The sequence below is a fragment of the Arabidopsis lyrata genome (genome assembly GCF_000004255.2).
Source record: "Arabidopsis lyrata subsp. lyrata unplaced genomic scaffold ARALYscaffold_1, whole genome shotgun sequence".
NCBI lineage: Eukaryota > Viridiplantae > Streptophyta > Magnoliopsida > Brassicales > Brassicaceae > Arabidopsis > Arabidopsis lyrata.
Window position 1 is genome coordinate 4,456,732 of NW_003302555.1, and position 16,454 is coordinate 4,473,185.

The following is a 16,454-nucleotide window of genomic DNA, read 5'->3' on the forward strand; positions in this document are numbered from 1 at the left end:
TCGGATTTCTTCAAACTTTTTACATTAGCTCAACAACCGGTTAGTGCAAAAAGGTTCTTGGATCTAAAGTATTAAAACATTCAGGATCTTTTGCTAGAAAATCTAATCAGAATCAAACCGAATAATATCCAACCAAAACAAAAAGATAAAATCTTTAAAAGAAAAAAATATTTCAATAGAGAAGTGAATCTAAATACTAGCTAGCTAGTAGGCCTGGGCATTCGGGTACCCGTTCGGGTTCGGTTCTTTTTTTTCGGGTATCGGGTCTATTCGGATAGGGGTCAAGACCCATTCGGGTATTCTAAAAATTCGGTTCGGGTTCGGTTCGGGTTCGGGTCGGTTCGGGTATTTTAATAAAAAAAGCAAAATACCCGAAAATAACCAAAAATACCCGGAATATTTTCGGGTTCGGGTCGGGTTCGGGTTTTTAACTCATATATACCCAAATCTAACCGAAATACCCGATTTCTCGAAAATACATTGGTTACTCTTTACCCAAATATAACCAAAAATATCTAAAATACCTAATATATTCGGATTTATGATTGTAATTTTAGGTATTTCGGGTATTATAAATATAAAAATAACTAATATTTTTAGGTGTATATTGGTATTCGGGTATATTCGGGTACATTCGGGTATTGGATTCGGTTCGGGTTCGGTTCGGGTTTTTTTCGGGTAGGAGGTTAGGACCCATTCGGATATTTTTAAAAATCGAATTCAGGTTCGGTTCGGATATTGTTCGGGTTTTTCGGTTCGGGTATTCGGTTCCGGGTATTTTGCCCGGGCCTACTAGCTAGTAGTATCTAAACTGAAAACTGTGTATATCAAGCTAAACTACGAAAGATCTAAAAACGAAAAATCTATAACAAAAGAAAAAAACAAAAAGTAAACATGAATTCGGATGGAGCATATGTATTAGCAAGTCACATTTTGGTTGCAGAAATCAAGAAGAAGAAACAAAAAAATTGGTTTTTAACTTATTGGGTTTTGGAGTTGCGTAAGTCAACAACTCCTCTCTCAGTGAAGTAATTGTTAAAAATAATGGAAGTACGCAAAAACATGGAATTGTTTTTTTTATTTTAATTTTTATTTCTTTTCTTTATTAAAATAAATAAAATTGTCTCGTATTAGGTCGAAGAATCCAAAATTTCAAAGTATGATTATCTTATTTATTTATTTTCTGTCAACCTTCTAAAGTACTATTTGACATAGGAGTAGGACACGAGTCACTACCAACTTTTCTAAAGATTTTTTGCTTTTTATTACTTTATAATTTTATTTTTATTTTCTTATTTGATTATGTTTACCTGATCCCACCAAAATATCTGTTATTAGGTTTAGTTTCGTTTAGTTTCATTCAATGGATCGATAGATTATAGAAAATTATTCGTGGCTATAAAAAAAATCATCAGTTTTGTCTTCCTTTCATGCAAAGCAAACAAAAATAAAACTCTTCTTCTCTTCTCCTCTGTTTCTCTTTCTCTTGAGCTGGCTCTTGTCTTGTCTACTTTCATTGCAGTGACTCTGCATGCTTCAGGTCTCGTCTAATTCTTGAATTTTTCTTCTCGTCTGTTCCGTAATTTATTTTCGAGGGTCTCTAAATTTGTGTCTCCCCTAACTAAAGATCCTATCTTTCGACAAATTTATTTTCATCATTGACCTTTGTCGATTCCATTCTCTCTCTCTCTCTGTTTTCGAAGAAACCGAGAGAGGTTTGAATTTAATGATTTCCTTTTATTTCAATAAATTTGCAATCAATGGGAGCTTTTTAAAATCCTCGTTATAACAATAAACAGTAATTACTCTTCTTAGATCTAAAACAATTAATAAATCTTTCCCTTTTTTCTCTTCATAATTTTTTTTTGTATTTTTTCTTGTAAAATTTTTGCTTAGCCGTTTCGGTTTCTCAGGCCCCAGATGATTCGTCGTCTTCTAGGTCAGCTTGTAAAACCTGAGAGAAGCCATCTCTTGTTTGCTGTTACAAACTTTGCCGCTTCAAATATTCATTGCTGTTTTCTGGGAATTTTTTTTTTAGTTTTTTGGCTTCTTATGCCTTCTAAAAGTTTCAATTTTTTGTGCATTAACATGTTTTGGAGATAATTTTTGTTGCTAATCTTGTTAGTGCTTTGCTTAGTGTAAGTAGTAGTGATTGATGATTTTTCTTGTGGGAAATTCAGACTGATTAAAGCAACATGCATGGTCTTAAAATAAGCCCATAAGACTGAGATTTCTTGACCAGTGAGGTGGTTTCCTGTTCTCTGTTCTTGGGAGAACACAAAGGCAGTGTGGAGTCTGGTGAGTTTCCTGATTCTTGAAAGATTTATAAATTTTCTTGCAAAATTAGTCTTAAGTGGGTTTATTTGATTGTGTAACAGATTTTGATGCATTTGAAGATTGTTAAAGTAGATTATGATACATGGTTTGCCATCTATGAAGTCGATCAAATCATTGAAGTCACTTGTTAGAAAAAAAACCAATGCTCAAGAAGTGGTATAAGCTTTGTTTAACTTTATAGAATCTGATTATGTTCCCAGTTTTACTGTTTCAATGACTACAGCTTTGAATCATGGTAAAATGCAGAGTAAATCCGGGTGGAAAATGAAGCCTTTTTTGGCTCTCATGTGTACAGCTCTTTTGATCTTTTGGTATAAGACCACAAATATTCAGTTTGAACAAACAGAGGTAATGTTGGAACCACTTCTATCAGTCTGATGTGGGGGTTTGATTATTAGATAAGTAAACTTATTTCTTACTTTGTTCAGATAGAAGAAACAGATTATCCTTTTGACATGGCAAAGGTAATGTTTTGATACTAGGAGAGTCATCTTATAATCTTCATTCGTTTCGTGTTACCGGTTTAATGTAAATTTCACTTGTGGATGGTGCTCAGGAATCTGAAACAGTTAACGATAAATTAAAAGTTTTGCCTCATGGAATCATACAGCCTAGATCAGATCTTGAATTAAAACCTCTCTGGTCTAGAAGTAGTCTGAGGTCAAAGGTTAGAGGCATCAAGAATCACAGAATATGTTTTTTTATCGAGTATATTTGTAGCTAGACTGCTAGAGGAGTTTCTGATGTTTGTTGTGATTTTTTAACACAGGGTGTTGAAATGACTAACCGTAACTTGTTGGCAATACCCGTAGGAATTAAGCAAAAGGGTAATGTCGACGCTCTTGTAAAGAAGGTATTGCATTATGTATTGAGTTGATCATAATCCTAGGCATTGAAGAAGAACAGAGGTTTCCTCTTAACGTAAAGCTCTTGTGTCTCAGTTTCTTCCCGCGAATTTCACGATTGTTCTTTTCCATTACGATGGAAATATGGATAAATGGTGGGATCTAGATTGGAGTTCAAAGGCCATACATATAGTTGCACAAAACCAGACTAAATGGTAGTTATCTTCCTCATTCTATATGCCAGTTGTTCTGCTTCAACTTGGGATACCAAGTTATATAGGATGATAATAGTTTTTGTTGAGTTTTTGGTGGAGTCTAAGGCATCGTCAGTTGATGTATCTTTAAAGCAGATAACAAAGAAACAATGTTTTGTTTAGAAGTTCTATTGTGTGACATTGGTAAATGAATTTTCCTCTCTTGGTTATTATAGGTGGTTTGCAAAACGATTCCTCCATCCAGATGTTGTATCCATTTATGATTATATTTTTCTTTGGGACGAGGATCTTGGAGTAGAGAATTTCAATCCAGAGAGGTATAAGTTGTTCTTCTTTACTCTTTTCTACTAAAAGTCTTCAAATAATCATGAGAGTCACAGAACTAAGTGACAATTATTTTCTGCAGATATTTGAGGATAGTTAAATCAGTGGGACTGGAGATATCTCAACCGGCTTTGGATCATAACTCAACTGAAATCCACCATAAAATCACACTACGTTCTAGGACAAAGAAATTTCATAGGTTAAAAGTCCTCATTATGAGTGTCTTTTCTTTTTGTTTTCAATGCATTTGGTACTTATATCAACATGATGTCAAAAACACAGGAGAGTTTACATCAATAGAGGCCATAAAAGGTGTTCTAATACTAGTGCAGATCCTCCTTGCACCGGGTAATGGTTTGGTCGGCGATGAATAATTTCTTGGAATCATTGGCTATATATATATATTGATACATTTTGTTCTGTTTTCTCTGTTTTCAGATTTGTTGAAGGAATGGCTCCGGTGTTTTCGAAAGCTGCTTGGTTTTGCACTTGGAATCTTATACAGGTAACTTTTCACTTGATGGCTATTTACCTCTATAAGTTAGTAATCTGATCCTGACGTAACTTTTCACTTGCTGACATTTTTGTTTTGATTTCTGTAGAATGATTTGGTTCATGGATGGGGAATGGATATGAAACTTGGGTACTGCGCACAGGTTACCTTTTTTCTGTATAAATCATAACTATAGTTCCAAGATTTTTTGGTACTAACCATGAACTTACATTAAGCTAATGCTTTCGCCAAAAACTGTCACCATTCTTCTTCCTATTTCTGCTTTTTTTTATCCAATTCTCTTTTAATATATGATCCGGTATGAATGTTGTAGGGAGACCGAACAAAAAACGTAGGGATTGTGGATAGTGAGTATATCGTTCATCAAGGCATTCAAACTTTAGGTGAAAGTGTTCCTGAAAAGAAGGTATAATATTCTCTTAAAACCAATACAGAAAGGACTTGTTTTGATGATCCAGATGACCAAACAATTACCTATATAACTGTTGTTTCTATAATATTCGCAGACCACTGCGCGTGATGTTAGGCCCAGGGTAAGTCTAATCGACTCAAAAACATTCTCCATTTCTAATTCTTTTGGTTTTCACTAAAAAACTCCTTTGTGATTCTTTTTTTTGTCGATGTTTCAAGAGACACGGCCATACAACCTTTGATTCAAGAACCGAGGTGAGTTAACCAATGAATTCTCGGTCAAATTCTTCTTCTTAAAGTGTTCAATAGACGGGAAAAACTTAGCATCATAGTGTTTGTGTCGTCTGATGAAACAAATAGATAAGGAGACAATCGACATGGGAGCTTCAAACTTTTAAAGAACGATGGAGCAAAGCGGTAGAAGAAGACAATAACTGGATCGATCCATCGTCATCAAGCTCGATGACAAAGAGGAGGACGAGTAACGGTAATAACAGAAGATTAAGGCGTGGTAGTAGTCACCGAGTAAAGCATAAGAGAACTCAGGAGACATCAACAACAACAAAACACATATAGCAAAAGAAGGTTTTTTAATACACATAGATAGTGTTTTCTTTATTTCATTAACCAATTTATTATTATACTCTTTCATAGTTAGTAATATAGCTTTCTTTGAAGTGATGGAAAAATGGTTCATATTAAGATTCGTAAAAGCTCATGTCCATTATGTATTTTCATCACTCAACTAGTCAACTACTTTTAAAATCAAATAAAGAGACTCCCTTTCCTAACTTATTCTTATTGAACCAATTACAAATAAATAAAAAATTGAAGTAAAAAAAAAAAAAAGTATTTGCTTTGGCCCATTTTCCAACTGAGACTTGGACCAGAATGAAACATGTGAAGTCTACGACTACTTCAATTTGAAACCTACGACTACTTCAATTTGAATATCTCTCCACTGTTTTTTTTAGTTTCCCTACTTCAGTTGGAAACTTAGAAAAATTAGATACTACAGTTGAAAATTATAGGTACTGATCAATGAAAAAAACTAATTAAAAGCAATTGTTTAGTTGAAAGAAACTGATTAAAATTTTCAAAATAAAACTAAAAATGAAAATAGATTATAGTTAACTGTTTTGGTTTGATTTGTACATACATAATTTTCTCATCCTTACCAAATTTCTCCTCCTATTTATTTTTGGTAGATTTTTTATATATAAAAAAAATTAATGATAATATTTTTCTTTTGGTAAGTAAAAAATAATTTGACAAAAAGGGAATAATCAGAAAACATTAGTAAAAAAAATGAATATAAAATGGATGTATAAAATTTGTTGTCGTTTCCATTTCCCCCTTTCAAAGTTTTTGATTCCTCGACCAGATCAGATTTCAAGTTGTGAAATCGAGAGATAAGCTTTGGTTAACCATGGCTGGTCGTTACGATCGTAACCCATTCGACGAACAAGATGAAGTCAATCCTTTTGCTGTAAGCTTTTTGCTCTTCTCTTCTCTGAAAGATTTCACACCACTGAAGAGAGTGAAAGAAACTCCGGCGTTTGTCTCCCTTAAAGCTAGCTTCTTCGAATTGGGTTTTCTGAAATTGGTGTACTTGCATCTTATCAATCTTACTTAGGGTGTATTTTGGGGCTTTTGCTTTACTTGGCTATCTCTTTGGCTGTGTCTGTTGATTTCGAGCTTAAACCTTGGATACTGTTAAGGAATCGATAATTGACGAGAATGTAATCCAAATTTGTTGAAATTTTGTTACTTTCTAGTGCTGATACTATGGATTAACGTAGTTGAGCACAAGTAGATCGCTTTAGGGTTTGTGCTCGAGTTCTTTATTTTGGCTCGTTCAATGATTTCTTGCTATGTGTTCCTTTTTGTTTCTGAAGACCATTTTGGTGCCTACTTATTGTTTATTTGTCTACATTCATAGAACCCTGGGAGTGTTCCCTCTGCTTCGAATTCCAGATTATCGCCTTTGCCTCCCGAACCTGCTGGTTTTGCTTATGGTGACATTCCTCTTGACAGACCTGGGTCTGGTACACAGGTTTGGTTGACAATGGAGCAAACGTTATACATTTTGTGATTAGGGGGTTATTTTGAATTCGTTAGAATAACTCTTGTTTTAATGTTTCATTGTTGGGAATACAGGATTTGAAAAAAAAGGAGAAGGAGCTTCAAGCCAAAGAAGCTGAGCTAAGACGACGAGAGCAGGTAAAACTTTAACTCAAGCATCACCCTTTGAAACTCACTTTTACTGATCGTCAAGAAAATTCGTTTTGTCAAAGTGGCATCTTTTAATCTTTTGTGATTAAGAAAAGCCAGTTTGATATTACTTTGTGCATCTTTCGTTTTCAGTTACTGATTTATTTTCTTTCTGTCTAGGATCTCAAACGGAAAGAGGATGCTGCTGCACGAGGTACAAATCTTATATGGTTTAGATGTTTTAGCAAACATTTACCTCTTTTCAGCTCCTTTTTGCAATACTGATACTTAGACGATTTGAATTTAGTGTTAAATGTAACCTATGGTTTGTGTCTCTGCTGGTTGATTCACTGGTTTACTCTCCTGTATATAGCCATCTGATTTTGCTTTTATATTGCCTTTATTTGTAGCCGGAATTGTTATCGAGGCGAAAAACTGGCCACCCTTCTTCCCACTTATCCACCATGACATTGCGAATGAAATTCCTGTTCGGCTCCAAAGGCTACAGTATATTGCATTTGCAACATATTTGGGTACGTAAGTATAGTCTTATTTGGAGAATCAGGACTATACTCTTACTTTCACTTCACTAATATAGGTTACATAAGAAAATTGTAAGATGGTAATATTTTACTCGTATGTTTCCTTGTCCAACAGGGTTGGTTCTTGCACTTTTCTGGAATATCATCGCTGTTACTACCGCTTGGATCAAAGGAGAAGGTCTCTTCTTTTTCTTACTCATGTTATTTTCCCTCTTCCGCTGGCCAAATCTTCTGTGATGGGTTTTCTCTGCATATCTCACAGCCTTGAGTTTTGTTATATTTTTTCAGGAGTAACAATTTGGCTTCTCGCCGTTATTTACTTCATATCGGGTGTCCCAGGAGGCTATGTGTTATGGTATCGGCCTCTCTACCGTGCCTTCAGGTTCTTATTTCCCATCCCTAGCCACTAATGTTGTGTATAAATGGAGGAAGCTGTTCGTAGTATTTTCCACGTTTTCTTACTCAATGTTTCCATTGTGTTTGAATTCCTGCAGAAGTGATAGTGCATTCAACTTTGGATGGTTTTTCTTGTTCTACATGGTGAGTTCCTTACTTTTTTGGTGATATTATTGGCACATCTTTTGCATAATTTTTAACGGAGTTACCTTGAAATTCATAACCTTTCTCTCTGGCTACAGCTCCACATACTTTTCTGCGTCTTTGCTGCAGTTGCTCCACCTATTGTCTTCAAAGGAAAATCACTTGCGTAAGTTTCCTCAAAAGCTTTTAGACATCTAGGGTTAACACAGTAAATGCTCAAGTGTCTGATGATCTTCAAATTTACAGGGGCATATTACCTGCAATAGATGTGTTGAGCGCTCAGGCATTGGTTGGGGTAAGCCCTTTTCATCCCTTGATCTTTCAACTGTAACCATAAATCTTACCTGATAAACTTGGAGGCTCCTGATCATACTATCGCTCATCGATGATGCTTGTTTATCATTTTTAACAGATCTTCTACTTCATCGGGTTTGGGTTATTCTGCCTTGAATCAGTGGTCAGCATCTGGGTTATTCAGGTCTCTTCCTAGACCCTAAACTAATCGGATACAATCTCTGGATCGATATAGTTTCTGAGGCAAAACTGTTTTTAACATTTGATATGTGCAGCAAGTATACATGTACTTCCGAGGAAGCGGGAAAGCGGATGAAATGAGACGGGATGCTGCAAGAGGAGCCATGAGAGCTGCCATATGAGAAAAATGAGAATCAATGATTGTAGTCATCTCTTCTGAAGCATTGCATGTGATGTGTAATGTTTACACTCTTTTTTCAGTTGTTATTTAGCTTCACTGATCAATTTTTCTCTTGAGCTTTTTTTTTTGTTTTAGTTTTCTTTTTCATCAGGTGTTCTTAAAAGTAGTAAACGTAAAGCTCATGTATAAAAATGTGTTTGTTCAATTTGAATTCAGGCTAGTTACACATTTTCAAACTATTCATTGTTTGTTATGAATTATAATGGCTCAAAAATATCTCGCTAGTCTTGACCCACATGACTTAAACTACTTATTTTCCCACGTGAATTTTGTTGTTAGTCTGGAAACTATTAAGAACATTTTATTAATTTAATTTTTGATTAAATGCATTATGGCATCGAATTTATAAAAGAGATGTAAACTGTTTTGGTTTTAGGCACGTGAAATTAGTGCAAAAATAACCACATGTATTAGACTATTAATTAATCATAGAGCACTTTAAGATTGTAAGAATATTTTTTACACAAGTTGGTGTCCACTTTATCGTAAAGCTAGTTATATTTCATAAATTAGTCATTAAGTATAAGCTTTGCAGCCATCAATGCAATGTACCTGGATAGATTACAATTACGATTTACCCACTCAGCCACTCACAAAGTAATCAAAGAGATAATTAATCATTCATACGAATAAAGAACGTCTTGGCATTGGGTCAAACTTGTAATATTGGCCAAAAAGCAAGGTTGTTTTGGAGAGCACTTTGAAATATATATAAGACAAGACCAATGAGTCCTCTTGTGGTTGTAACTTGTAGCATTTTCAGTGAACTCACTTCTTCTTCTTCTTCTCTACATTCCAAAAGACTTTGACTCCGAGACGCATAAAATGGAAGGAAGAGGAAAAGTTAACATGATCAATGGTGGAGATGGAACAAGAAAAGGTGGTAGAGAACACATTAGCCGTCCGATCCCGAAGAGAGGGCAAGTCAAAGTTGGGATCTTGCTTGGCTTTGCTAATTCCTTTGCTTCCATCTTTGGCTCCACGAGGAACTTCCATGGATCCTAAACCTAATCTGCTGCTTTTCATTTCCCACAGACATATTTTCATTAATTTTTCAGAATTTTCTGTGGTTTATTGGAGTGAGATAATGGTGATCTTGTAGTCTCTAGTTTGTTGAGTTCATTTTCATTTGTCTTTTACTTTTTGTACAAATCCTATGGAATTTCACTTATTAAAATATATTGTGATGTGAAATTGAAGTCGGCAGAGTTAGTGCGAAGGCCCAATAACGTATAACTAAACCCTAATCAAATTCGATGAAATCTATCTTCCAACTGAAACCCTCCCAACAACGAAACCCAAACAGATGACGTCATCACTGACACTCACCATCCTTCACACGACGTCGTTGTTATGAATCCTTCAAACGATGTCGTAAAACGCAAGTTTCGTAAACAAACCGTTGCTTTTTTTCTCATCGAGTGATTTCCTTTTTCTAATAACATTAAATAATGAAATTTCCTTTTTCTAAATTTTCTTTTTCTGAATTTCCTTTTTATTGGACAACAATCTCTCTGTCTATAAATACTCAACATGTCTTCTTCGGTCAAAATCATATCACATAATTGTCACCAAAAGAAAAGAAAAGAAAAAAAGAGTGTTCTAATGGCTACGAGAGCAAGCTTACACCGAACAAGTCGTCAGAGGTATCATCTTTTCGTTTTATTCTAAAGCTATGAATCGATTTGATTTTTCACAGAGTTAGGGTGTAATCCGAAACAATTTCGTATGAATCTTTCGCTTTCAAGTTTGAGTTTCGTTTTTTTTTTTTAAATAATCTAGGGTTTGATGGGTTTGTTTTGGATTTTGTGAAACAGGTGACCGTTGATGGTTAGTTTCTGCAAAAAACACGTCACCGGCGTGCTTACAATAACAACAAACTGATGCTAATGATGGTCTCTTGTTTCCATCATCACGAAGTTGACAAATTCTTCAATCAATAAATCCATCCGTCTCTCCATAGTGACCGTGGCGGTGGTGTAGAGGCAACAGCGTCGTCAAGTCACCGGAGAGAGCAAGGCTCAATCGTCGGGGAAAAAATCGATTAGGAGACAGAGTCACACCATATCAGTGAGCAAAGCCATCCAATCGTTCGACTACTCACAATCACTCAACAAGAAGAAGTATCTCAAAATCCTCTGCTTTTCTTGATCTGTAAGTAATCTCAAAGTCCTCTCTGCTTTTCTTTATTTTCTTCTATTTCTAAGTTTTATTATTTATCACTCAACCTATAATTAATCCTTCTCCGTTTTATTAGATTTCAGCTTATTCCAAGGTATCCTAGATACAACAATTTCAACAACTCAGACGTTTATTCCAAGGTATCCTCAAATCTTGCATAAACTATTTTTTTTTTTTTGATAAGTGTTAAATTTTTATATTTTGTGTAAACTAATTGGACACAACATCCAAACCCCTAAACGAAGTCATCGGTTCAATATGATTTACACATAATATAAATTTTTATCACTTGTTTTTCTTTTATTAAAAAATGTTTTAAAACTTATATTTTTATATTACTATTAAAATTTTAAGGTTTTTTTTATAAGTATTAAATTTTTATATTTTGTGTAAACTAATTGGACACAACATCCAAACCCCTAAGCGGTGTCATCGGTTCAATATGGTTTACACATAATATAAATTTTTAACACTTGTTTTTTTATTTATTAAAACATGTTTTTAAACTTATATTTTTTATTTTACTATTAAAATTTTAAGGTTTTTTATAAGTGTTAAATTTTTATATTTTGTGTAAACTAATTGGACACAACATCCAAACCCCTAAGCGGTGTCATCGGTTCAATATGGTTTACACATAATATAAATTTTTAACACTTGTTTTTTTATTTATTAAAACATGTTTTTAAACTTATATTTTTTATTTTACTATTAAAATTTTAAGGTTTTTTATAAGTGTTAAATTTTTATATTTTGTGTAAACTACTTGGACACAACATCCAAACCCCTAAGCGGTGTCCTCGGTTCAATATGGTTTACACATAATATAAATTTTTAACACTTGTTTTTCTTTTGTTAAAAAATGTTTTTAAACTTATATTTTTTAATTACTATTAAATGTTTAAGGTTTTTTTTATAAGTTTTAAATTTTTATATTTTGTGTAAACTAATTGGACACAACATCCAAACCCCTAAGCGGTGTCCTCGGTTCAATATGGTTTACACATAATATAAATTTTTAACACTTGTTTTTCTTTTGTTAAAAAATGTTTTTAAACTTATTTTTTAAATTACTACTAAAATTTTAAGGTTTTTTTTTTATAAGTGTTAAATTTTTATATTTTGTGTAAATTAATTGGACACAACATCCAAACCCCTAAGCGGTGTCATCGGTTCAATATGGTTTAACACATAATATAAATTTTTGACACTTGTTTTTCTTTTATTAAAAAATGTTTTTAAACTTATATTTTTATATTACTATTAAAATGTTAAGGTTTTTTTATACGTGTTAAATTTTTATGTAAACTAATTGGACACAACATCCAAACTCCTAAGCGGTGTCCTCGGTTCAATATAGTTTACACATAATATAAATTTTTAACACTTGTTTTTCTTTTATTAAAAAATGTTTTAAAACTTATATTTTATATTACTATATAAACTTTAAAGTTTTTTTGGTAAGTGTTAAATTTTTATATTTTGTGTAAATTAATTGGACATAACATCGAAACCCCTAAGCGGTGTTCTAAGTTAATATGGTTTATACATAATTTAATTTTTTTACACTTGTTTTTATTTTATTAAAAAATGTTTTATGACTTATATTTTAATATTACTAAATAAACTTGAAGGTTTTTTTTTGGATAAGTGTTAAATTTTTAAATTGTGTAAACTAATTGGACACTATATCAAACTCCTAAGAGGTGTTCTAGGTTTAACATGGCTTACACATAATTTAAATTTTTAACACTTATAATTTTTATTAAAAATGTTTTTAAACTTATATTTTTATATTACTTTTAAAACTTTAAGCTTTTTATTTATCAAATAATATTTTGGATAAACTGTTTTGCTAATTCTTTTGCTTGCATCTTTGGCTCCACGAGAAACTTCCATTGATCTTAAACTTAGTATGCTGCTACTCATTTCCCACAGAAATATTCTCATTTATTTATGTCAATTTGATCACTAATATTGAGCTTTTTCTTAACTTGAATGATCGAACCAACAACTGATAAAATAAAACAATATTTGTCACATTCTTTTTAAGACCGGACTCGATATTTATCAATAAACTGGGTTTAGTTGAATGAAATTATCTATTTCTTAGAACCACTAATCTATAAACGATCTTACGAATATACGATGAAGTAATATTATTGAATTACCATATAATCTTATCCTAAACACTTCTAAATAAAGCAGCCCACAGGCATTAGCAGTCAAATAGATAAAGCTACTAAAAGAAAAGAATGTCCTATCAACCTTAACCTTGTTTAATTTTGTGATGTATCAAATAATCTCTTAATCAAATGCTTTGATGGCCCGGTATGTCCGGTTTGGTTTAAGTGGCAGCAACACCAGCAATAGCATGATCGTCACTAAAAACCCGGTTTAGTATCATGGCTAGTCTAACTCCTCCCTGGACTATTCTCTTCATCACTATTGGCAACCTTGTATTGAAATATTCCTCTGCAAATTTATTTACCGGAAATTTAAAAAACAAAATCATTTAGTTTTCATATAAAAATTATATATCAGACAGTCATATATTCAACACAAAAGAATGAGCGACTATTAAAAATCCTTAAATCCGATTAATTAAACTTCATTTGGTCGGGTTCATTTTAAAACAATTTTTGTTTGCGTACAAGAAAAGGAAGAAGCAAACAACGTACCTGATAACGTTTCACCAGACTTCACGCCTTTGTAGCCCCATTTACAAGCTAACTTTATACTCTCCGAAGCATACCTACGTATATAATTTAAATTAGTTCATAACCCTTTTTTTTACATAGTTCGTATTTTTCGAGATTGGATTTTTTTCCACCCAAACAAAACCAACATCATGATCTATTTTAGTTTTCAGAAGTAAACTTAATACGAATCTGTTCATGAATACACTACATATGGCAGCAGACCAATGTACTTCGAAGTCATGTATCTTAGGAATCTCACATCGAAAATAAGATGTGATATATATGGATAAAATATGAGTCATGACAGTCCACTAATCACTGTAAATTAGTGTAAATTGATTTTGAATTGAAAGTTTGTGAAACTTAACACTACCCAACTCCAAATAAAATATTGAAACTCATTCTTTCGTTATTAGATTTTGGACCAGAAAAGTTTCAAGGCTGGCTATAAACGAGCGTCGAACCAATCTCAAAACCAAATAATATAAAACTTACTTGTGAGGACAAGCGATAAGATCGTTGCATTCTGTCCACGAAGATAAATCGTCGTGCCATAATCCCTAATATATGATAACCATTATTATAAAAGTCACCGGTTAAAAAAAAAAAAATTCTGAAAATTGTGGTAAAATATAAAAAATTGTGTGTTTATTACAGTGGTGATGTTCTTCTCAAGATCCTCTTGGAGAAGATCCAAATTCTTGTCGTAGCTTTCTTTAAGAGCGGTGAGAATGATCTCTCTGTCCCATACCTACACATTTTGTTTCATTAATAAATCCTTTCTTGTTTTCGTAATGAAATTCAAAGTTGTAAGAACCAGAAGAAGAAGCTTACATGATGTAGATTTGATTTGTGTTTGTACCAACGTAAATCTATCGTGTTTCCTCCTTCATCACTTGTGAATCCCACATGCATCGGCTTTTTTAAGGGGAAAACCCAACAACAATTAATTATCTATCTAAATATGTGTGTGTGAAATGATGAGTAATAAACCTGATGAATATCTCCCATGAAATGAGACAAGAACAAAAGGGCTTCGGTCATGTTATCTACGAGATATTGAAAAAAAAGAACTCATCATTTTAATACTATAATTAAAAAAATTAAGTAAAAAATACATTAAGAACCAAAATGTGTAGACTGTAGTTAAGTTTTAGATATATCATTGTTATTAATTTGTTATTGTAAATAAATAAAAATGATGACTTACATCTACGATCAGATGTTCCTTCACCGTAATGCTGAAGTTGAGACGTAAAATTCTGGATTGCTCCATCCACACACACATCCTTCAATCCATGTTGATCATGACAATCCCCTGTTTTTAATATTAAAAAAAAAATCAATTGTTTTCGCATTTTTTCCCGTAAAGTATACCGTGTAAGATTAGCTCTAATAATGTTCTGGAAGTAATCCTGTCTTCTTTTTTTTTTTTTTTTTTTTTTTGTAAAATTTGAGTTTTGGTTAACTATGGTTCAAGAGAATTAGAAATCCGATTAAGGTTAACTAACAATGTTTCGGTTGTGACTTACTGGAGTATTCGTAAGAGCAGGCTTGGTCGGGAGTGTCGATGTAATGGAGATGGCTGGTCCAACGGTACTTGTACCAATGTCGAATCTGGTCAGGCCATACACACAATGCTGATAAATCTCCTTTCACGTAATCCGGTAACAGATTCTCTACTACATGTGCTGGTCCGGCTTCTAAAAGATTCTGGTCACACCACGCAAAACACACACATAAGAACTTTGTTATGAATCATATGACTCAAATCTCTACCAAAAATCTTCAAATTTGATATGGCCTTGATATGTCATTAGACTTGTTTGTATTCATGATAAACATGAGATATTAGGATTTAGGCATGGTTGGTAAGATTTTTGAAAATTTTCTACGTTTTTAATTTATAGCAATTTAGAAGTTAATCATAAAAGTAGTAAATCTCACTAAAACTAATTAAGTTGCGGTATTTATTTCATTATCCGCTCTTTTATGTCCTTTTATATCTACTCCAAAGTGACTGACACAAACCAATAACCAAAATACTTGATTCAAACACTAGATCATTAACTTACCTTGATATGTCATTAGACTTGTTTGTATTCATGATAAACATGAGATATTAGGATTTAGGCATGGTTGGTAAGATTTTTGAAAATTTTCTACGTTTTTAATTTATAGCAATTTAGAAGTTAATCATAAAAGTAGTAAATCTCACTAAAACTAATTAAGTTGCGGTATTTATTTCATTATCCGCTCTTTTATGTCCTTTTATATCTACTCCAAAGTGACTGACACAAACCAATAACCAAAATACTTGATTCAAACACTAGATCATTAACTTACCTGAGCAATTCTACATGTAAGAATATGACCTTCTTTGCTCCAGCTTCGGACAGAAGAAACCGAACACAAAATCAATATACCTAATACAGGAATCAACCTGGTGGATGATCTAAAAGCCGATGCCATATCTTCAAACTTTGAAACTTTTATAATGATATATATCTCTTTTGTATAAGAATGACTTCTCTTGTTTATAACAATTTCATAGAATTTGAAAAGAGAACACACATAGACATTATAAATAGAGAGACAATGATGGACTTACAAGTTAGGTTAATTAGAAGCAACATATATGATGTTGAGTTTGTGTGCAAGCAAGACATTGCGAGTCTCATACGTTCCTCATAAAGTTGCCAATAAGAACACGAGATATAACATAAGATAAAGAGTCGTTAATTTATTAGTTAAAGCATATTCCTTATATGTAACAGCATCATCCATGTTTAGCATATCTTAAAATAATTTAATCAACGCCTAATCTTGCAAAACATTTGCATCTTTTTAATTTGTTTTCTTTGTTCTTGTTTCACATTCTTTAGAAATAAATCGAACCAAACCGCAACTTAAG

General features: G+C 32.9%; 3 protein-coding genes across 4 annotated transcripts; 2 read left to right on the forward strand and 1 right to left on the reverse strand.

Annotated features, from left to right (window-relative positions):
* The first annotated feature begins 1,381 nt into the window (after nucleotides 1–1,381).
* On the forward strand, nucleotides 1,382–5,439 carry LOC9325917. 2 transcript variants are annotated; one of them, XM_002889807.2, is made up of 17 exons: nucleotides 1,382–1,540; nucleotides 2,181–2,298; nucleotides 2,379–2,493; nucleotides 2,584–2,685; nucleotides 2,766–2,801; nucleotides 2,894–3,004; nucleotides 3,107–3,190; nucleotides 3,279–3,397; nucleotides 3,613–3,714; nucleotides 3,804–3,920; nucleotides 4,004–4,069; nucleotides 4,160–4,226; nucleotides 4,324–4,377; nucleotides 4,549–4,641; nucleotides 4,742–4,768; nucleotides 4,866–4,901; nucleotides 5,007–5,439. In XM_002889807.2, exons 3-17 carry the CDS (start codon nucleotides 2,413–2,415, stop codon nucleotides 5,220–5,222), a joined length of 1,311 nt encoding a protein of 436 aa, XP_002889853.1. In that variant the 5' UTR covers nucleotides 1,382–1,540; nucleotides 2,181–2,298; nucleotides 2,379–2,412; the 3' UTR covers nucleotides 5,223–5,439. The 2 variants fall into 2 exon arrangements, with proteins under 2 accessions (XP_002889853.1, XP_020870405.1); XM_021014746.1 differs by lacking the exon at nucleotides 1,382–1,540 and adding an exon at nucleotides 1,857–1,939.
* Nucleotides 5,440–5,985: 546 nt separating this feature from the next.
* LOC9325918 (secretory carrier-associated membrane protein 5) lies at nucleotides 5,986–8,836 on the forward strand. Its single transcript, XM_002889808.2, has 12 exons — nucleotides 5,986–6,135; nucleotides 6,589–6,702; nucleotides 6,807–6,869; nucleotides 7,041–7,074; nucleotides 7,271–7,393; nucleotides 7,518–7,580; nucleotides 7,691–7,784; nucleotides 7,897–7,942; nucleotides 8,041–8,108; nucleotides 8,189–8,237; nucleotides 8,355–8,420; nucleotides 8,512–8,836. The coding sequence occupies exons 1-12, from the start codon at nucleotides 6,076–6,078 to the stop codon at nucleotides 8,596–8,598; spliced, it is 867 nt and encodes a 288-aa protein (XP_002889854.1). The 5' UTR covers nucleotides 5,986–6,075; the 3' UTR covers nucleotides 8,599–8,836.
* A 4,085-nt stretch (nucleotides 8,837–12,921) lies between these two features.
* LOC9325920 (endonuclease 1) lies at nucleotides 12,922–16,104 on the reverse strand. Its single transcript, XM_002892577.2, has 9 exons — nucleotides 15,887–16,104; nucleotides 15,073–15,253; nucleotides 14,751–14,858; nucleotides 14,534–14,589; nucleotides 14,375–14,458; nucleotides 14,196–14,291; nucleotides 14,036–14,100; nucleotides 13,520–13,593; nucleotides 12,922–13,313 (listed from the first exon to the last, which is right to left on the reverse strand). The coding sequence occupies exons 1-9, from the start codon at nucleotides 16,010–16,012 to the stop codon at nucleotides 13,186–13,188; spliced, it is 918 nt and encodes a 305-aa protein (XP_002892623.1). The 5' UTR covers nucleotides 16,013–16,104; the 3' UTR covers nucleotides 12,922–13,185.
* Between the last annotated feature and the right edge of the window lie 350 nt (nucleotides 16,105–16,454).

Bases quoted from the DNA above. Each gene is read 5' to 3' on its own strand.
- LOC9325918 (XM_002889808.2), top strand. From the start codon at position 6,076: ATGGCTGGTCGTTACGATCGTAACCCATTCGACGAACAAGATGAAGTC. The intron at 6,870-7,040 runs GTAAAACTTTAA...CTTTCTGTCTAG, and splicing joins AGCTAAGACGACGAGAGCAG to GATCTCAAACGGAAAGAGGA. The intron at 7,943-8,040 runs GTGAGTTCCTTA...CTCTGGCTACAG, and splicing joins GGTTTTTCTTGTTCTACATG to CTCCACATACTTTTCTGCGT.
- LOC9325920 (XM_002892577.2), bottom strand. From the start codon at position 16,012: ATGGCATCGGCTTTTAGATCATCCACCAGGTTGATTCCTGTATTAGGT. The intron at 14,859-15,072 runs GTAAGTCACAAC...TATTAAAAACAG, and splicing joins CTGCTCTTACGAATACTCCA to GGGATTGTCATGATCAACAT. The intron at 14,590-14,750 runs GTAAGTCATCAT...AATATCTCGTAG, and splicing joins AGGAACATCTGATCGTAGAT to ATAACATGACCGAAGCCCTT.
- LOC9325917 (XM_002889807.2), top strand. From the start codon at position 2,413: ATGATACATGGTTTGCCATCTATGAAGTCGATCAAATCATTGAAGTCA. The intron at 3,191-3,278 runs GTATTGCATTAT...CTTGTGTCTCAG, and splicing joins TCGACGCTCTTGTAAAGAAG to TTTCTTCCCGCGAATTTCAC. The intron at 3,921-4,003 runs GTTAAAAGTCCT...TCAAAAACACAG, and splicing joins AGGACAAAGAAATTTCATAG to GAGAGTTTACATCAATAGAG.